Here is a 22,227-nt window from a genome sequence, read left to right as displayed (position 1 = left end):
GACTATTGCATTTTATTTTCTAATTTGATCATATGTGGTGGTCAGGAACAAAAATAATCACATGGCAAGATAGCCTTGTCTTTTTGGCTCCCTGTGATGTCATGTGACCATGAAAAAGAATGAAATTCTTCAAGTAAGAGGAGGAAGAGACTTTGATTTTATTACAACAGCATAAAAAACCTGGCTCTATCATGGAGACTTTTTTTTTTTTTTTTTTTTTTTTTTACTGCTGATGGCTTATGTGGCCCAACATGGCTGCTGGATGAATCCCAGTGAGTGGGAAATAAAATTCGGGGGGCTCCACTTCTTTGGGTTCAATTCAGTCAGAGAAGTCAATCAGTGTTTTCAAATCAGACGTGGCTTTGTCGTGCCACCATCAGGCTGGAGAGTTGAGTCGGTGCAGTGAGGGTGAGGAGCTCGTGCTGCTTGAGGAGTCCTGTAGGACGTTCTCCTCCTCCTTCTCCTGCTGCTGCTGTCTGAGCCAGGCCACATCGTTCTCCAGTGGGACAATGGTCTGCTCCATCTCAGGGTTTTTTACTGAGCAGAGACACCCAGCTGTGGAGAGAAGGCACACAGAAATCCTCAGTCTGTTTCAAATTCCTTACAGAGCAGACACACCAAGCTGTTCATATATAAATATATCATATATATAGTCTTTGCTGCAACAACAATATCTTATTCTTTGCTGCTACAATGACCCACTTTTCCCAGTTTTAAGCTCAACTTATCTTACATTATCTTTCATTTCAGTCCTTGCCATCATGTTGGACAACCTTCACATAAAAATAACTTGTGTAAAAGCTGCATCCAGTGTTGGGTTGTAAAGTTACCTTAGTGTGATACGAGTCCACATGGCGGGGTAATGTCTTCATTAGTTGTTATGTGATCCCCTGGACTGATAATCCAAAATACCATAACTGTTTGTCTCCATTTGTTTTCATAGCAGATTAGTTTTCAGCCTTCAGTGCATGCCAGTTTAACAAATTGGCATCCTGTGCTTCTGGGTATACAGATATATTGTGTGCATCCACTTGCACAGGTTGTGTTTAGTTGCTGTTTAAACATAAATGTTATACTCAAAATTAAATATTTAGAAAGAATAATGTGGTTTAAAAGCTCATGTTACATGCCCGTGAAAGACATCTGAATGCCTTCAGATTCTTTCGCAAGCATTTAGCCCTTTGAAACCTGAGTAAATTCACTTTGATTTCTGCCAGAAACATGGGGAAAAGGTGGTTGAGACAATCAGCAAGAAGTTACAAAGAAAAAAAAAATACAAAAAACAGAAAATCAGAAAATTAGCACAAAAAATCCAGACTACTATGTATACTTATTGTAAATATATATTCAAAATTATACTACAAGAAAATTTCATAAAAGTACCACAAAACTGCCCATCATATTGTTGAAAAAAAATAAATAAATAAAGTGACTTGATTTGATATTTTGGAGGTAATTTATGATTTTTGTTGGTTTGTTTTTGTACTTTTGTGTGGTAATTTCATTGGAAGTTGTCTTGCTATCTAAATTTTATGGTGACTTTCTTGTAATTTAATTATAAATATGTTTAAATATGTTGTAAATAAGTGAATTTGCTCAGGCTTCAAAGGAGTATACACGCACAACAAAAGTGACACAACATTAAGATTTATTTTTATGTATATATATATAAAATGATCTTCCTCATGCAGTCCTCCTCACTTTTGAAATAATGACTTCCAGTTACTGTTTTTGTGTGAATGGTGATGTAGCACCACCTACTGGAGGAAGAAAAACCTTGGCTACTGACAAGTTTGTCTCATTACTTATGCTTCTGAGGCCATGCAAACAGTTTCCACCAGCAGGGATCAGCATGAACCAGATTATGCAACAACTGACTTTTATCACATATTGGGTTTACTTTCACTGTGACCATTCAAACACATGCTTCATTCACACATACATACATAAGTCAGAAAAAGTGCTAAATGTTGTACAAGAATATGCAAGAATATGTACAAAGTACAAGGTAAATACTGTTTGACAGCTTTACACAGGCTAAGCTCAGGTGCATGAGAATATGCATTTCAGTAACAAACTGATGAAAATAATACATGACAAATGTGATATAACTGCAGATAAGAAGTTCTCTTCTATTAATTGTAATACATATGGAATAATTCAAAACTCATGTGCATATGTAGTACAGCGATGACAGGGTATTCTTTGGTGCAAGAATTCTGAGTTTCTAAGAACCAGCCAGTTTTAATCTACCCTAAAATAACTCCTTCCTCATATGCTTTTACTAATACTGTCTGCTCACTTCTACACACTATTTGTCAGTGAATATCTACTGGAATGAAAGCTCTCATGACTCATCATTGCAAAATTCAGCTATAAACCTTTTTTTTCTGTCATCATGACTTTCCTTCATTATAGCATTCAAAGAAAAACACATTATAATGAGTACTAAAATAGCTTGCTGTTATGCTCCAGTATATTTTTGTTCATTTTCTATTACATGTCATGGACTTCATATTAAACCAGTTCTTCTGTTTCACAGCACAGTGAAATGTGATCACAGCTTGACTTTGATCCATTCCTCCTCAACATGGCAGTCCTTTCACACCAGTAGTTTCTTGTATTGGCTGTTCAGGCTTGCTTGGAAGGAGTCGGTTTTGGAGACTGGAGGGGTTTTCTTGGAATTTTTCTTAAAGCTGGATGTAAGAATTGTTCTTGTGCTTGTCCTGGATGAATCAGATGATGCACTGGTGTTCTTTCCAAATTCCAATTTCTTCTGACATCTCAGCACGCCCGACAGCTGTCTCTGGCATTGAGACGATCCAAAGTAGTAGATCAGGGGATCCAGGCAACAGCTGACACTGCCCAAACACAAAAACACCAAATAGGCTACATAGGTGCCATCGCTGGAACCTGTTTCGTTTGTGCTAATCTGCAGGTAGTGTACCAGCAGCAGACAGTTGGTGGGGGTGAAACACAACACAAACAGCACCAGCACTGTCAGTGCCATTACCATTGCCCTTGCCTTTCTGCGTGAATGTCCTGTAATCCCGTGTGGGACCCTGCTCAGTGACCAGATCACCCGAGTGTAGGACACCGCTGTGATGAGCAGAGGCAGGAAAAAGAGGAAGCAGCAGATGGTTGAGAAGTAAATTTTGTAGAACCCCTGTAGGTCATCCACATACTGGACATCATGGCAGGTGTTGATGCCCAGGCCCTTTAAATAAAACGTCTGCTCAAAGATGACCAGGGGCACCGAGCCAGCCACAGCTAGAATCCACATGGCCACACAGGCTATGACTGCGTTCCGTGGCCTCCTCCATGACAGAGAGTCTATCGGGTAGACTACAGCCAGCTGTCGGTCCACACTGATGCAAGCTATGAGGAGAACGGAGCAATACATGTTGCAGTAGAAGGCCGCTGTGACCACACGACACATCACCGGTCCAAATGTCCAGTCATTGCCGTTGAAGTGGTAGTAGATTTTGAAGGGAAGCAGCAGCGCAAAGAGCAAGTCAGCACAGGCTAGATTGAGCATATAGATCACCGCAGGCTTCATGGGCCGGATGTGTCGGGTGAAGGTTACCACAGCGATAGCATTGAGAGGAACACTGATGAGGCAGACGAGGGTGTAGAAGGAGGGCATGAAGATGGTGGACAGAGGGCTTGTGAGGAACAGTTGGGCCTCATCTGTGATTGGGTCCCTCACGCTGCTGTTCTTATGCCCGGCTGTTTGGTTTAAAAGTCTATGGCCACTTCCAGAATCATTAATAAAGGAAATATAACCATCCTGGTCAAACTGTGACAGATCTAGAAGTTCAACTGATCCAAAGTGTCTATTTGCTCCAAAAGTCCTCCCAAGTGAATTGTCTGGGGAGAGAGAGCAAATGCAAAATGAGCCAAAAGACCTGAGATATAGAAAGGCAATACCACTTAATATTTATCCCATGAATCATCCTGTTACCTTCAAATTTAATAGTTTTTTTTTTTTTAATCAAATGGGGTCAATTTGACCCCAGTTATTTAAACTTCCAGAAAATAATGATAATAAAATTGTTACTCGCATTTATGTGTCAGATACTTTATGTGTCTTGTTGACTATCTGAACATCTCTTTAAATAAAACGTACCCCTCACCTTTCTGCATCAAAGTTCATGTAAGAACCATGTTTTGACCTCCTAAATGTCACACTAACTATCACAGATTCAGGACATTGAAAACATACCATCATTTTAATTTAATGTTTACATTCTTGTCCTCATTAAACTAGGAAAAGTCATTAAATATGAAGCAAAAAATGATGTTAATCCTACACTAAGAAACATTAAGCAATGAATGTTAATAGGGGGTTAAGAGAGGGGCTGTATATTTAGATAGATAGATAGATAGATAGATAGATAGATAGATAGATAGATAGATAGGTAACATTTTACAATAAGAATACACCAATTAACGTTACTTAACGTTAGTTAATGCTGTAATGGTTAATTAACTGTTAGTTAATGATTATTATGGCATTTACTAATGTTAATAATATCTACAATAACCCTTAAATAACATATAAATTAATACCTTAGCATGAACAGCATTAGTAAATGATTCCTAGACACATTAGATTATGGTTAGTTAACTGTTACTTAATGTTTATTAAGGCATTAACTAACGTGTAATGTGTTACCGATATATAGATATAGATATATATATATATATATATATATATATATAGAGAGAGAGAGAGAGAGAGAGAGAGAGAGAGAGAGAGAGAGAATATATTTCTTTTCTCATCTTAGTCTGTAAAGGGGTCATGAGTTAGTGATAATGTACTTGAGAGTTACGAACCAGCCCACCAAGACATGAATTAAGCCCATAAAACGTCTAAAAATCGTTCAGTATTGATCACACACTAACTTGGACTAGACCAATGTAACCATTCTTACTCTTATCCTTTGCAGCCGAGGCAGCGTGCGCAGACACCAGCAACAGCAGGAGAGTTTTGGGCAGCATCGCGGCAAAAAGTTATAAACGCTCTCTGATAAACTCCAAAAAGAAAGTCGTTTTTTTGTTTGATTTGGTTTTGTTGGTGTGTTTTCTTCCTCTTCTCTCTCGTGCCACAGCTTCGTCTAATGTCCTGTAGCACGAACTTTTCTCTAACAAAAGTCCGGTGGGTGCGGAACGCCCCCCTCTCTGTGTCCCGGGTCCTCCAGCCCCCTCTGACTCAGAGCTGAGCGGCGAGTGCCAAACTCCTGATGTAATCCCTCCTATCAAACAACATCCACATCCTCTGCCGTTTCTTTGGGGCTGGGTCACACAATGAGCGACAGGAGGATGTTTATTATGAGCGCATTGAGAAGAGTTTTTGTGAGCCGGTCATTTGCCACAGCCAGCATGATAATATTGATTCAGAGTGTATCCGATTATTCATTGCACTATCATGTAACAACATGGTAACCCAGCCTCAGTAAAGAGGCTTATGGTTCATTTTAAGATAATTCGACAAATAACTACTAAAGCCCAATCGAAGGCTCTCACCAGACCTTCCACTGTTTGTTTCCCCCACAATAACTATAATAAACACATGCAAAATATAGGCTAAAACAAAGCAACATATAGCCACATGTTCACTGCTAACTTCAATCCAAATAAAATCCCTATTGGGATTACAGTGGGGGTGTGGAATTCACTTCTTAGTTCATCAAATGTTACTGTATTTTTTCCTCCTGTGTTGACTACAGTATTGTTCTGATATTCCTGTAAAGACTCAGGCCTTAACACTATGTTTGTGCTGTATCCCATACCCTGACAAATGGTTTTAGTTATTTAGGTTATGCTCAAGTAAAAAACAGTCTTGATCAATATGCTATTTGTGTCTACATATGTTTCAAGACTTTTATTTATTCATTTATGTACAATGATTGTGACACACATTTTAAATTGATGAGAAAATAACAAAATGAGCAAATGATCACAGTCTAAAATTGAGAAAAATCATGGTTTCCATTCAATGGAAAACAAAAAGTGAATGAAATCCAAGAGTGAATTATTTTAGTACAAGACATTTTATTTTTACCAAACAATGAGTAATACAAGTAGTATAATATCACCACTCTGGTCTACGAGCAAATTCAATTATTTCTCTGATTTTACTTTTTTTTTTTTTCTGGGAAAAAAAAAAAGAAAAAAAAAAACGACCTTGCCATTCCTAATTTCATGAAAGTTTAATCTTATTTAAATTTGCCTTCCTGCATAATATGTCTGGCATTGAAAACAGAAATTAAAGAGTGCATTTGTAGTCTTAACACATTCTGTATTATTAGAACTGGCCAAATGCTATGAAGTAATACAATTAAATTTTAGAGACCCAGAAAACGCAGCGCCCTCACTGATCAGTACGGCCGAGGGGACTTAAAGCTTGTAGGTCATCTACATGACAAAATATTTTGCTGGTGTCTGTCCCATGAACGGGAAAGATGTTTGTTGTTCATTGACCAACATTGGATGAAATCATCACCAGTGTATTTTTAGTGCTGACAGAGCGTGCATAGTGTAAAATAAACATGACATTATTTTACAAGGAGCAGCATGGCCCTAGAGATGTTTAACTGCTTCCTGTTTGCAGGATAGACAGATTTATCAGAACATACCAGATGGACAGTGAGGTTTTTTTTTTTTTTTTTTGAGAAAGCTACAGCTCACATTTGGCTGACGTAAAGCGATGGCCTCTGAATAATTTACAGTACAGATGCAATTATGCTTATACTTGTTGTTTCACAGGTAGCACCCTCTGTTCCATCTCTTTATTAGGCTTCCTAAAATGGGCAAGGCCGCTCTCACAGCAACAGACAGACACTGATTAGACATACTTAGTTTGTTTAGACATCAAAACGTCTTTGATTTCTTCTCTTTTTATTAGGTTATCAATGTGGGAAAGTAACCGTCCCCCTGCTTTTTCTGTTTTGTATTGTTTCCTCTGTGCCTTTCAATGTCTTTGTTTCCTTCCTTATGTAACCCAGCCATTCACTCTCTACCAGCTTCTCTTTCCTGGAGACCACGTGATACTGAATTATTCTCTACTGACCACACAGCTCTGTTGGCTTCATAAGCTGTAAAAATCACACTTATGTATGGGATCAAACTCAGACCATCTGAACTTATGGAAGTAATTATCCTGTGTTGGCCCAGTGTCTGCAACTGGGAGATTTACTGAAATGAGGCAATAATGTTTTGAAAAAAAAAAAAAAAAAGTTTGGGACAGAGACAGATGGAAGACGTGTTTTGGGGGTGAGAGGGTGGGGGGGGTGGCTGACTCATCCATCCTGAGTGTGTTTTTGTAAGAACCCAACGACACACTTTTTCTGAACTCACAGATTGCTGGACTGTGTCTGTTTCCTCACAAACAAACTCATCACTACATTTCAAATATGAACATTTACGATCATAGACCTTCTGTGATCTGAGATAGTCCTCACTGTACTCCACAGTTTATTCATTTTGGTCTCATAGGGGGTGCAGCTGGACATCATGTCCATCCTGTTGAGGTTGTGCTGCTGCATCAGCCTGCTGGGCTTGGTGTTCCTAAACTAACAGCTCATTCCTGCTCCAGGGAGCAGACAGGATACGGCTGTTGACAGTTTAGATACCGAGTGAAGTTTCTGGCTCGGCTCCAGGGCTGTGTTTCACACAGACCATGTTTACATTTAACCTCAATCACCCCGTTTTTCTGCAGCCATTTTTAGCATGTATTAATCTTGTCAAGGCTTCTTCTAGTCAGAGAAAATGGTAAAGTCTACAATAGGCTCACTCTGTTGAACTCCACCAGTGGGTGTGTGTTTGTAGACAACTGGGCAGTCCGCTGAAACAGGCAGGGTCTGTTAAAAAGTAGCTCTCACAAACATAGGAATGCACTTTGTTTGGAGCCTCTCTTCTGCTCGCCAACCTGAACCCTTTTTTCAGTCAGTTGTGAAATCGACTGTCTTTCCTAAAAATGGCTAAAAGGAAGCATAAATTCTACAGAAATAAACCAAAACTGCCCTTTAACTCCCTGCATGAGTGTCTGCATGCACTTAAAAAATAAGGACATGAGGAATGTGTGTAATCAGTTACTGAGAGAGGAACTTCATGCATTTTAGTTTAGTTTAGCAGACGTGGGAATGTACAGGCCAGCAGAGTCTTGTATTAAACAGGAACGTCTGATTTTGAATGTGAACTTTGCAGGATGACGCAATCATAACCAAAATGTACATGTTTAGATAAATGATACATGTTTAGTCTAGCTTCTGAATGCAACGCATCTGGTAAACATCTTCTATCTAACCCTTTTGCCATATATGGATATTGAAGGAAGTGACAGCTTCAGTAATGTTGCTGCATGTGAGGCAGGCCTGTGTTTTTGCTACTCTTTTTCCCTCCAGCTCTGGCCGATGGATACAGCTGTTTTAATTTTTACCAGTGCAAAGACTTTCTTGATAGATAGGGATAGATAGATACTTTATTCTTCCCGAGGGAAATTCACATCTTCCAGCAGTATCCACAAATTCAAAATTCAAAATTCTAAATAAAAGACATCAGAAAAAGAGTGTTGAGTTGGAATATTTCCCCACAGGTGTTTCCATCATTGTATTCTGCCTTTTGCTGACTGTGTAAGTCCAGAAAATGACAAAGACAAGAAAGACAGAACCAGAAAAGACACCAATATAAATTGCTGGAGCAATACCATATTACATACAAATACTTCTTCTTCACTTCTTCACATGTTTATATATCTGCACGTTTAGATAAACACCCGCACACACATGCACATACATGTAAAAGCAATACGTCATTTTCACAGCAGCCATTTTGATATGAAACAGTCAAGTCACGTTAAGTCAGTCTTATTTATAATTTCATATTTTAAAAAAAGTGCTGAACAATTGAGGCCAATGGATTAACAATACAAATATACATGACTAAAGGAATAATATATACAAGGCAGGACTAAAAAAGGAAAACACAAAAATGAATAAAATGATCAAATCATCAGATGGTCAACAAATAAAGAGAAACTGAATGAAACCAACAACATACCAAAACTCAGTAAGATGACAGAAAGTTGCAGGCTGAACTAAAGGCAAGAGAAAACAGGTGGGTGTTCAAATTTGAAATGCCATTTCAAAATTGGAAATGGCAGGACAGGACTTTATGTGGGACGGGAGATTATGCCAGAGCCTGGAAGCAGGACAGAAAAGGCCCGGTCACTTTTGGTTTTGGGGCACGAGTTGGGGAAAGAAAAGGTGCCCAAATTCTGAGAAAACTTTTTGTTTTGATCTAGACAAACAAAAAAACATATCTGCTCTTGAATAAGTGATACTGTTTCATTTTAGACATTCTTGAAATAAAGGTAGAGTGACTGATTTCCAGTTTGTAACTCTTGTTACAAACTGATTACTCTTGGTTACTCTTGTCTGTAGCAATCATTGCCAATCATTCATTTTTAGGGATTTGGCAGTACACAACACTGCCAACTCAAATGCTTAATGCTTAAGCTCTTAAGCTCTTAACACTTCAAACATTAATGATCATTCTTACTGATCAAATGCTTCATTGACTTCTAGTTAAGGAAAGCCCTTTGAAACTGACATGTGCTTTCATTTTTCTGTCTCTTGTTACCATGATTTGTCTTCCTGTTTTTCTTTAAAGCATTTGATGACAAATATGTTCTGAAAAAATGCTTCATAAATAAAACTGACATTAGTAAACTTCAGAAATCCAGACATAGTTTCGGCCCAACCCATTGCTTAATATTATCCGTATGTTTTCCAGTTACCTCAACTACACCCAGTGTTGCTCTTACTACATTTTAAAGGGTCCTACTAAGGCACAGGATGGGTGACAAGGACCCTGTCTTACAGCTCTGTCACAAACTGCCTCTTTTGAATATACAAAATAAATGAAAACAGGTATCTTTACAGAAAACTGGGACGCACTTCTCTCACAAATCAGGGAAACCAAGACTAAGATAAAGTCTGATTTGACCATGTAGTACATTACCAGCATAATGAAACTGAGATCCACTTTGTCATCATCTTCACCTCCAAACCACATGGCCCTGACTCCACTGATTTCACTATGGTAGTCAAAAGCGAAACATCTGCTCACAGCTGATAGAAATTACCTGCATCACCTACAAAAAAGGGGCCTATAAATTGTACTCTGTATTTTTTTCTCAACTCCTTTGAGTTTTTCTGTGTAATACTGTATATGAATTACAGTATTTCAGTTTTTGCCATCAATAAAGTTACAGTTTTTTATCGATTGCTTACACGCTAAGAATGTATGCTTAAACCAATGTGACAAAACTTTAACTCATTGTAACTAAACACAGCGTGGCCATACCTTAGACACATGTGGTGCTTTGAAATGTGTTTGCAATTCTGCAAAACACTTACTCCTGAACACTAGAGACTATTTCATACAGAAGACACCTTGCTCAAAAATGAAATCATGTGGTTACCATTGGGAAAACACTTAAGTTCAAAATATAAAACACATTGGGTAATTAGAAAACCTGAGACACAAACCTGAAAGCACTTACTTAGAAAACTGAACACCAATCAGTCAGGGCCTAAGCACTACAAATAGGCCCCTGGTTAGCCATTTTGAGTATTTTTCCAAGTGTGGAGGCGGTGAGAGAAAGAGGCAGAGGAAGACAAAGGGGACGTGAACGTGGGCGTGGGCGTGGACGTGGACGAGGTGCACCAGGCAATATGTGAAGGTTATTATTTCAGATGAAATTAGAGCAACTTTGATTGACCATGTGATAAACCATGGCTTGACAATGAAGGAGGCAGGGCAGAGAGTCTTTCCACAAGTCAATCGCTTCACCGTGGCAACAATCATCAGGAAATTCAAACTTGAGAAGAGGTATGTACTGATGTGAACTCTACTCCAGACTGTGACTACAGTATTTACAGGACTGTGTTGTACTGTCTTACATGTACTGTACATCATCACTATCATATTACTGTGCCATACCACATACTGTCTTGTAGGTTGAACAATGCTCCTCTTGTAACAAAAATAATCAGTCCTGTAAAGCACACAGTAAGCTACCATTACTGTAGTACAGTAAGATGATACAGCACAGTACTGTGTACAGTATGACTGTACATATACAGTAAAAATACAAAATGTAACAATGTTGTTGTTGCATTTTTCTACAGAATGGCTAGAAGACCTTCTGGAGGTGGAAGGCAGCATCTGTTCACCCAGAAGCAGGAACGGGCCATTTTGGATATAGTGCTTGCAAACAATGCAATTCATCTCCGGGAGCTTCAGCAGCAAATACTCTTAGACAGAGGGGTATGTATGTCAGCATCACCACTCTCAGATGCGTCCTAGTCAAGCACAATGTCACAATTGAAACAAATTTACAGGGTACCATTTGAAAGGAACAGTATCAGAGTGAAAGCACCTGGAAATGAATATGCTCAGGTAAGAGATACAGTCATTTACTGTACAATACTGTATTACTTTACTGTATTAGTGGGCTATAGTGATCCAGTAATGGCCATATGTTTACATGACATAAGAAAGTTACCCAGGTACCTTTGTGTGTGTGTATGTGTGTGCTCTGCCCTGTTCAGCCATGTGTTTGACCCAACCCACCCTCTGCATTGACATAGACAAATCTACAAATTTAGACCTCTTGTAGTAGGTTTGGTAGTTAGAGATTCATGGAAATGGATGGAGCTGTACACCCTCATGAATTTATTTACATCAATGAGGCTGGATTTAACTTGAGTAAAAAAAGACGACGGGGGTGTGACATCATTGGACAAAGGGCAATTGTCCATGTCCCAGGGCAGTGTGGGGGCAATATAACGCTATGTGCTGCCATAAGCCTTCGCGGGTGCTGCACCATCATGCAAAGCTTGGGCTCTACAACACCCAAGAAATACTCACATTTCTGGATGCACTTCACAATATAGTCATACAGAATAGACCAGAGCAGCCCAGGTTTGTTGTAATCTGGGATAATGTCAGTTTTCACCAGGCTGCTCTGGTCCGTGAGTGGTTCACAAACCATAACCAGTTTATAGTGCAGTACCTGCCCCCATATTCCCCATTCTTAAACCCCATAGAGGATTTTTTTTTTTTTTTTCAGCTTGGAGGTGGCACGTCAATGACCGCCAACCCCATGCCCCTATGCCTCTCCTGCGAGCAATGGAAGAGGCATGCGGAGACATCTACGTAGCATCCATCCATGCCTGCCACAGGAATACATCGTATGCGATGTGGGCGAGATTTTGACAAGATGACAAGAGATTGTGCAGATGACAAGATCCGCAGCTCCCCCAGCCCCCAGCATAACAGAATTTTCTGCTACTTACTGTGCAGTTTGATTTTGTTGTATTGTTTTATGTTTGCTGTACTATACTGTAAAGTACAGTATACTGTATACAGTTTTGAGTTGACACCTTATTTATTTATTTTAATTTTTTGGTTATTTTGGAAACAGTTGTTACTGTGAAAAAGATGCTTGATTTCTATTCTGAGCTTTGCAGAATTCTTTTTGAAGAAATAAATGAAAAACAGTGAAAAATGCAGTGTTTTGTGTTAAGTATGTTATTGTGCTGCTGATGATCTGAAAGTGTGTTCATATGATGGAAATGTGTAACCATTTGTCATCAGAGTTACATTTTGTCAAAGGATTTTTAAGTTTTGATGACAATGCTTCAGTTTACCATAAATGTGAATGTAGGATGTTTTTAAACTGAAATGCCCAATTACCCAAAATGGTTGAAAGGAGTTGATGTAACTGGTGCAGAGACCATTAAAGAACATACTGGAATGGTACAGAAAAGCATCCAAATTGGCCAATTACGGGAGCTATTATCCTTTATCTGTGAGGACCGGCAATGACCCTGACAAACTTCCGCAGGCCAGGCGGTCGGTGCTCGCCAACCTCGTGACTGGCCGACATTTGTACCAACTGTAAGTGTGTAGCGTACTGTGTGTGTATCTGGGGCTGTAAGGTCCTGAAGGGACATAAAAACTACGAGATCAATAGGAAGAAAGATGAAAATTCATGTGAGATCATGAAATACATACAACACTGCCCTCTCGTGGGGAAAACTGGCAGTGCTTTCTTGCATTTTCAATCATAGTTCAATGGTAGCCTCAATCATTGTTTCCCCACATCCCTTCTTTCTCTGACAAAACGGTCATCAGGATCAAGGATTCATCATAGCAAGAACTGGATTAGGCGACTATGGAACAGAAAGGTTTGGTCATACCTGTCGAAGTCGAACCCCTACATCTGTAATATATCTTCATGCTTGTGCTGATATTCACTAATTATTAAATATGAGCCCTCATTTCATTCTGGAGCACAAATGTGTTCCATCAGACCAAAATTATTATTCAGTGCTTCAAAAAAGGGAAGATAGAAAGGAATCCAGCAGCTTAAATGATATAGGAATACAAAACATAATAAGAAAAAAAAAAGCCAATGGATAATAGTGCAAATAGTATTGAATAATGAATAAAAATAATAAATTGGTAATGTAAAGCATCATCAGGTAAAAGTTTGTGGCTCCGCTGCTCTGCTTTCAGACAGTTGAACAGAATCAAAGTCGACAGAGGCTACATGTTTGTCATACATAGTTCCTTGTTTCTAGAAAACTGTCTAGAAATATAGATCTGATATAGTTGTGTCTGCGTGCTTTACAGATAATGTTTCACCTGGGTGTGCACATGTAGTGGCTTCACATGGCCGGCAACAGAAATGTAAATAATATTTTGTAATAGTATCTTTTCTTTCTCTCTTTCTTTCTGTAAGGAGTGTACTTTCACATGTTTATGAAAACTGGCATTTTATTTGTAAGTAGTTAATTATACTAGTTAATTATAATATTTTGTTTTATAGTATTTCTTTTTTTTTTTTTTTTTGTAAAATTCTTTCAATGATTGTTTAAATCTGAACAAACTTCTTGTGCTTGGCACTTTTCCACAGACTGTGATGACTCCCCGACCATTTGTGAATATTGCGTCAATGACTTTTTTACTACGTAAAGACGTAAGAACATGTTTACATCGTTAGTGTTTGTGACGACTGAGCTGCATTAACTGAGTATGGATATAGAGAGTAGTTAATGGTTGTTTTCAGTGTCTGCCAGGGACGTCACAGGTGAGCAATGTGTGTGCATGAAAACCCACGCACAGGGCTGTGTGTTGGATCTGCGTCCACAGCGGTTTGAGAGCGGGTGCGTCTGCCCCCACAAGGCTCATGCACACAGGAGGTAAACAAGACAGTGTGTCAAAGGTCAGACCTGTGATGAACTGCACATTATAAAGTGGCCATCAGCATGTGCAGACGGGTATTCTTTAATAACAGGGGCGTGCATGATATCTATACAATATGAAATAACATTTACAATACTGTAGAGAAGTGTTTTTTTTTCCTGTTGTGATACTGAAATGAAACCAGACAAAGTTTCCTGTAAACTAAAGCAGAAGTGGCCAGCCATCTATATTATCACCACATGCATCTTTAACGTACCCACAACATAAAAAAATCCCTGCTCTACTTTAAGAATATGATTCACTCAGGTCACGTATGACTCATCCTAAATAAGCTGTGGCTAGAAAATCACAAGAGGATTTTGTTCAGCCTGTGTGCTTATGTTTTCTGTGTGTGGTGTTTTGACAGCTGAAAGATGGGGGCACTACTGCAGGTTTCACAGTGTGAGAGCAAACCAAAATAAGACAGAAAAACATCAGAGGCAGTCAAAAGTGAGGAGGGTTCAATGTTCAAGAGAAGGACTTTTATTTTTGAGATACATATAAATCAACATGTTAGCGTCACTTTTATTGTGTGTACATAGAAGCCCTTTGAAACCCAGGAGCTTTTTTTTGAAAAGTTTTATTTCACCATCTGAACAAAATTTACTTTACTTCTTTTTGTTTTTCATGTTTTGGGGATTTTTTACTATAAATCTGTGGTAATTACATTCTACTTTAATTTGAAATACACTTTAGATTACAATAATTATAAACAGTGTTTTGCTAGTTTTGGTAATTTTTTTTTGTCATTTTCATTTTATCTCCTTTCTCCTTTTTCTCCTAATTAATTTTAGTAACTATTAAAAAAAAAAAAAAAACAATTCCTTGCTGATTTTTGGGTCACTTCTCATTAATTTATTCCATGTTGTTGAAAGAAATTAAGTCAATTTCCTCTGGTTATATAGTTTGTGACAGCCTAAAAGAAAAAAAAAGATGCAATAGGGATGAACAAAGCAATAGGGGGTTGACTTTTCAGTGACTGGACTAACTACAACAATTTACAGAATAAAGGGACACAGGGGACAGGAAGGTCCAGAAGTAATGGGAACATACCCGCCACAATAAATGAATAAATATGTAAGCAAATAATGAATCCATACATAATACAAGAACAAACAAAACTGAAAGGAGAACTCTAAACAAGCTGGTCAAGTTCAGACAAGCTTATCTACTGCAGACAGACATTTCCTTGCTTTTTAAGCAGCTCTCTTGCGTGTGTGTTGCATCACCCCATATTTCTGTGGGTGTCACATTTCTGGGAAAGAAAGATGAAATGGAGCCACAGAAATAAAGAGAGCCTTACATTTGAGTATGAATACGACACATTATTCATCTTTTTGACAGTGTTGCATGAGCAAATTCTGGTATCACATAACAAACAAACAAACAAACAAACAAAAAAAAAAACAGGTGAACAGTGCAGCCAGTAGGTTTATTGAAATACAGCAGTGTTACTATCATCTGTGCATCCCATAAAACAGAAAGTAGAGCGTGGGGTGATGACTAACTTACAGTGTGAGGGGTTGAAAGTTCACTTGCTTGCAGTGTGCATGTTGAAACACCAACATAAGGCAAGAGCACATTCTTTTTGAACGGATGTCGCCTCTCTGTTTCTGTCAAGGGTGTTTTGAAGATTCAGCCAACTGCCACCGAGGGGAGGCGTGTGCAACTCTCATCATTTTTTTTCCAGCCCATGTACATCCGTGAAGTAGGACGGGGCAGAAGTGACGATGAGCAGTGAGGAAATGTGAAGCTGTCTTTACAGTACCACACAGACGTGCCTGTTAGTGTTGGGTGTTGCTGGACAATTACAGAAATATGGGAAAACCACTTCTTTTCTTCCTGCTCTTATTCCTCTTTGTAGATGGTATACTACAAGAAAAAGGTGAGTGATCATTTGTTTCCAAAGTTATGTTTCACAATAATGTGACATGTTATATGGTAAAATTGTTTCTATCACAAGTTGTCCATTTTTTTTTTATTAACTTCTTATTCAAAAACCATGTTGAATGTTGCTGTGTCCTCCAAATTGGATGGAAACTGTGACATTTTGTGAAAGTTCTTTGCTCAATCAGTTGAATTTAATGAGATTTTGGAGGAGATATAGTGATATATAAACTGAACATTGCCTGTTTCTACCCATTTGGACGTTAAATGAGACAGCGTCACTAATTCACAATAACACAAAGGAATTTTTCTTCACCAAGCCACTTCTTTGTTGGCCAGCTGGTTCCAATAAAGCTGCCAACATCATGGACGGAGGATAATATCTGAGTAATCAGTGCAGTAGTAGTATTGCTGAATGGTTTATATATATATATATATATATATATATATATATATATATATATATATATATATATATATATATATACATAAATACATATATATATAACTTATTACAAGGGCCTTGTAATAAGTCTTAGTTTTATAACTAGATAATAAGACTCTTACAAGTCCTTTGTAAGAGTGGTATTAACATTAATAAGTGTTAAGACTATAAATATGCTAATAGTATCATTATAAATGTGTTGATTGTTACATTCTAAGACATTTATGAGCCCTCATTAAAAAAACAACTTGTTTACACTTTATAGACTACTTATGGATGTTAATAAAAGCCTTATATGGTTCCTCTGATTATTTACAATAGCATCGCAAACAAATGTTTAATTAACTATGATGTCTTTGTAAAACCTTTGTTAAGCTTTTTGTTGTTGCTTCATTAAGATTGAAATAATGTTATTCTTCATTTATCAGCTGTTAACTATGCACTTATTAACAGGTAACTGAGCTTTTTTTTTCGCAGCTACTGTGTCTAAAGTGAGAACAATGCTTATGAGGGTTAATAAATCCTTTATTATGCACCTATTAACAGTTAACTGTGCTTTACCTTGATCACAGACAGTGATCGTCCCAGATGTGGGAGCTGCAAAAAAACTGTTAATCAGCGCATAATAAAATATTATTAACCTCAAAAACTAGTGCATAGTTAACTGCTTATAAATGAATAACCTTAATAAAGAAAAAAAAGTTTATACAAGTTTAACAATGAATTACAGGTAAATCAGTTAAATACATTTAATACATTTTGTTTCTAATGCTATTATAAAGAATTACAGGAAACTTGAGGGCTTTTATTAACGTTCATAAGCAGTTTATTAACTGTTAACAAAGCTCTTATAAGTGCTTATAAATTTCTTATGACCAAACAATGAACATTTTTATGATGCTATTAATACACTCATAGTCTAGTAACACTTATTAACGTTAGTAAGCATCTTATAAATGAATTATAATGGCCTTATTACTTCTTAACTAACACTTAACCCCTTAATCCTCCTATTATGTTTGGGGTCAATTTGACCCCAGCCAATATTTAATGTCTCTAAATAAATGATTAACATCATTTTTTGCTTCATATTTATATATGAATTTATATTCATATATAAATATATTTATATTTAATGAGTGTTCCTAATGTAATGGGTACTACCGGGTAAACATGAAATTCACATGATTATATATTTTCAATGTCCTGTACACACTTTGTAACGCATCGGTTATAAATAACAAAAATCTGTACTTAGAAATAATATAAAGCCATTAAAACACCAAAAATTCATATTTCTTTCCAATTTTAGGTCAATTTTTTTATGGTGATTTTATTAGATTTTATGGTGATTTGCATTTTTTTCCATAGTCGCATAATAGGAATACTGGATGTATAAGTGGGGGTGGGGTGCGGTGGGTGGGTGGGTGGTCGGGGGGGGGTTATGTTTTATTTAAAGGGCTATTTAGGTAGTCAACAAAGAAACATAAAGTATCTGACACATAAACTTTGGTAACAATTTTAGTTATAATAATTTTGTGGAGGTTTAAACTGCTGGGGTCAAACTGACCCCAAACACAAAAGATGTTTGTAAATTTGAACATAACAGGAGGGTTAATACAAGGACCTTAATAAAACTTTACCCTTTTTAACAAAATTGATTTCAATACAATGTGCTGTAATATAGTCTAATATAAATATTGTGTTTTCTTCTGTTTTGGAAGCAGTGAAACGGAGAAGACAAATCAAGAGGAACAACACAGAAAAGGCAGTACCAAGAACATTTAAAGGGGATCTAGTGCTCACTCAGACCAAGTTTATTTCTGCCCTAAACGGGACACAAGCCCCCTACTCGTCTGTTCCCAGTCCTCATACGCCTCCAGCGCTGCGGTTACTAAGCAACAGCACAGCAGGGTACCTCAGCGGCCCACTGAGCACACGGGTCATCCCCGCTATTTATATTCTGGCTGTTGCAGTTGGGATCCCGGCCAATGTTGCTATTTTGTGCGCACTGGCCACGAAAATCAGGAAGGTGTCCTCTGCCGTCCTCTACTGCAGCCTGGCTCTATCTGACCTGCTCCTCCTCGTCTCCCTCATCTTCAAGGCTCACTACCATCTCCATGGTAACCACTGGGGGCTTGGAGAGATTGCCTGTCGAGTGGTCACGGCTTGTTTCTATGGCAACCTCTACTGTTCAGCCCAGACGCTGGCCTGCATCAGTGTCAAGCGCTACCTGGCTGTAGTGCACCCATTTCTGTACAAAAGGCTCCCGAAGAGGATGTTCTCTGCCTGGACCAGCCTGGTTGTGTGGCTGGTGTTTGGGGCTGCCATCATCCCCGAGTTACTGGTCCAGCAGAGCTACCAGATCCCCCAGCTGGGCATCACCACCTGCCATGACGTCTTGCCTCTGGACTACAGCTCACACATCCCCCTGCTCTACTACAACCTGACCCTGACCATCCTGGGCCTCCTGCTGCCCCTGGTTGTGACGTCTGTGTGTTACATCCGAATCGTCCACGAGCTCAGCCGTTCACACCACGACTGGGCTATGTACATCAAGGTCAGCTCGCTGGTGTTTACAATTTTCCTGCTGTGCTTCACTCCCGCCGGAGTCCTGAACTTCCTTCATTATGCACGTCTGTTTGTGGACGGGGAGGAGAGTTTCTACGCGCACTTTAACATGGCGGTGTGTTTGTGCTGCTTCCATTCCTGCCTAGACCCCTTCCTCTTCTTCCTCATGTCGAAGTCTGCGGGCTCCAGACCTTACTTCATGACTTTCAAGGGCAAGACCCTCAGCATATCCACCTGAGACACATTTACATGCTATCAAGGTCTGAGGTTTTCCCCGTGGTTTGAAACCAAAGAGCAGAGACAGGACTGCTACATGTGGCAAACAAGCAATGGATTCTGGGTTGTTTGAACTGAGTTGGATTTCTCTGCAGATTGAATGAATTCATTGTGTATGTGTGTGTGTGTGTGTGTGTGTGTGTGTGTGACAGAGAGGGGTGGGGAGAGAATGGGAAAAGGAGTACATTTAACAGGATTACAGTAGGATTACAAGAAAATGGCTGAAAGGGAAAAAAACTGTGAGACAAGAGACAAAGTCAGTTTTACACATCTCATAATGCCGGTTAATAGTTTTACAGATGATTATGTTCAAATTACTCCCTGTGTCATTTTCCATTTGCATCCTGTAGCGGACAAAATGATCCACAAAATAACTTCATAAGATGACATTTCTGAATCTTATTGTTGACAGCACTGGTACCAAAACCGTCATGAACCAAAAAATGTAATATACAGTATTTGCCAATCAAATATAAATGGACTGCGTCAAAGCTATTTTGAGTTCTCTGTTTACTTGTTTATTTGCTTTATAATGTAAAGATTACTGTAGATTATTGTGAAAAAGAAAAGAAGAAGAAGCTTGAGGAATGGCTATTTGCTACATTTACAATCATCTCATTATTATCAGACTATTCCTGATAGTTAAATAATTAAATAAATAATATTAAACAAAGGAAATTGCCGGGTAAGCTGGCCTCATCGCACATTTCCACAATATTCATTATTGTACAGTTATATAAGATGTTCTTCATTTCCTAACTGAACAACTAACATCATTCTGCTATTTTTGTGTCTCTGTGTTGGCATTTCCTGTGACGTCTGTGACAGGATGAGGCTCCCTCACGAAACTTGTACCACAAACAAAGGAAACCTGTCTTAGATTGCTTAAGCGAGAATACACCATTCATATTCACACAAGTGCAGACTTGTTCTTATCAGTGTTGAAACAATTGTAATAATCTGTGGCTGGTTAGTAGCATTTGTTAAGACTTTGTTAATAATATAATAAAAGCTGTATGAATACAAAAGTACTGGCCTGTGTTTGAGGAAATCAAGCCCTGTATTGGAGAGAATTTGCCCTGCTGATGTATTGAATGTGTCCCAGCTCCAGGGCCGATTCTATCTGACCTCTGACCTCTGACCTCTATGTAGTGGCAACAAAAAAAAAAAAAGTTTTTCACCGCACGGATAATGAAACACAACATGTACAACATCTGATAGTCCTCCTCTCTTACTGCTCATGATATCTGTGACTTTAGGGCTGATGTTCATTTTCACTTCTTTTCCACAGTAAGACCTGCGTAGCTGCTCAGGAGGGCATATTAACATTAGTAGTTTGTGTTTTGACCGTTAACGTAGATTTTCTCACATCCAGGGGTCACTCTCATAACCAAGATTGAGGAAAATATAGACAATCTTTGGGACTTCTCTCTATCTCTTATCATGACTTCAGCAACAAGTCATAATAAAACTACTAGGCATCCAAACAAGCTCTGAATGACTCATTATAATTCATACCGGATGTCAACCACAGCCTCAATAGTGCCATCTGCTGGTGTAGCTGGATGCATGCAGACTCTGAAACAAACTGAACAAAACACCATAGCTGTTCAAATGAAACTCTTTATTCAGTATGTAGATGCCAAAGAAATCCACCTGTACATTGCACTGTTACATTGCATTCTGTTGAACCGTTCCTCATCAAAACCATATCAAGTACAGTTAATTTTTTTTTTTTTTACACACATACCTCCACATATTGATTAACAGCAGAGGTTTTCAAATCTGAAAGTCAACAACAACAGTGACTTTCATGCCTGCTCCCAAAGGAGCTGATAGAGACCTGGGACACCAGGTGAGAGGAGTCCAGTTTGTCAATGAGGGTGAGGGTCCACCACGGGACTGGAGACCCCCTAAAACCAGATTTGACGACCCCTGCTTAATAACATTGCTTAGTACCTACAGTCACCTCACCACTAGCATGCCCTTTCACAATGATCCAGAGGTCAACTCAAGATAATGAACACCTGCCCACAACAGACCAGACAACACAGAGAGCACAAGAATGATACATTCACCTTTGACCCAGAAGCACGTCTGTTTCCCCCCACAGAGGAACAGCGAAGACACGAAAACAGAAGAAGCACACACAACAGAGGGACTTCAGTAACAAACATGCAAGATTTCTACTTCACACAGGGATGTGTCGTGAGTTTGCTCAGCACACAGGATTGTTTTGAGAGGCGAGTGATGCACACATGCGGACACTGAAACTGACAAACCATCAGAAACCTCACGCACACTCCTCGATAAACTGGATTCACATCTTATGACAGTCACATGTTCAGTCACACACTTTTTATAAAGCAATATCCTGCAATGTAACATTTAGGGTCATATTAAACAGGGCGTCTTCAGGTATCAGAGATTTAATGCTTTTCGAGATAAATTTTAACCAAATGTAAGACTCATTACTGGAAAAATCACAGTTTTGTTATTCAAATGGACTTTGCAGGTAAATGTAAAGATAAGTACTGTATAATTGGTCTTCTGCCAAGGTCAGTTTAAGGTAGGAATATGGTTAATTATTGGCTACATAATTCTAACAGATTCTTTTGGCTTAGACAGCAGCTGCTGGAATAAATGTAACCCAGATTTTTCTTGGATTTCTCTCTACAGATGCTAAAGTGAATAATCTGTGCCTGTGTGCATGTAAATGCAGTGTA

The 22,227-nt window shown here is 38.6% G+C and overlaps 2 protein-coding genes across 3 annotated transcripts; one reads left to right on the top strand and one right to left on the bottom strand.

Annotated features, from left to right (window-relative positions):
* Positions 1-1,607: 1,607 nt before the first annotated feature.
* LOC115369474 (proteinase-activated receptor 1-like) lies at positions 1,608-5,227 on the bottom strand. The gene is made up of 2 exons (XM_030066091.1): positions 4,938-5,227; positions 1,608-3,870 (listed from the first exon to the last, which is right to left on the bottom strand). The coding sequence occupies exons 1-2, from the start codon at positions 5,002-5,004 to the stop codon at positions 2,603-2,605; spliced, it is 1,335 nt and encodes a 444-aa protein (XP_029921951.1). The 5' UTR covers positions 5,005-5,227; the 3' UTR covers positions 1,608-2,602.
* A 10,843-nt stretch (positions 5,228-16,070) lies between these two features.
* Positions 16,071-20,460, top strand: LOC115368515 (proteinase-activated receptor 3). Of its 2 annotated transcripts, none has more exons than XM_030064636.1 (2): positions 16,071-16,207; positions 18,382-20,460. In XM_030064636.1, exons 1-2 carry the CDS (start codon positions 16,141-16,143, stop codon positions 19,461-19,463), a joined length of 1,149 nt encoding a protein of 382 aa, XP_029920496.1. In that variant the 5' UTR covers positions 16,071-16,140; the 3' UTR covers positions 19,464-20,460. The 2 variants fall into 2 exon arrangements, with proteins under 2 accessions (XP_029920496.1, XP_029920495.1); XM_030064635.1 differs by having other exon boundaries at positions 18,379-20,460.
* The last annotated feature ends 1,767 nt before the right edge of the window (positions 20,461-22,227 follow it).

The sequence above is a fragment of the Myripristis murdjan genome, chromosome 12, assembly GCF_902150065.1.
Source record: "Myripristis murdjan chromosome 12, fMyrMur1.1, whole genome shotgun sequence".
In the NCBI taxonomy this organism is placed as follows: domain Eukaryota; kingdom Metazoa; phylum Chordata; class Actinopteri; order Holocentriformes; family Holocentridae; genus Myripristis; species Myripristis murdjan.
This window is presented reverse-complemented; position numbering and strand designations above follow the sequence as displayed.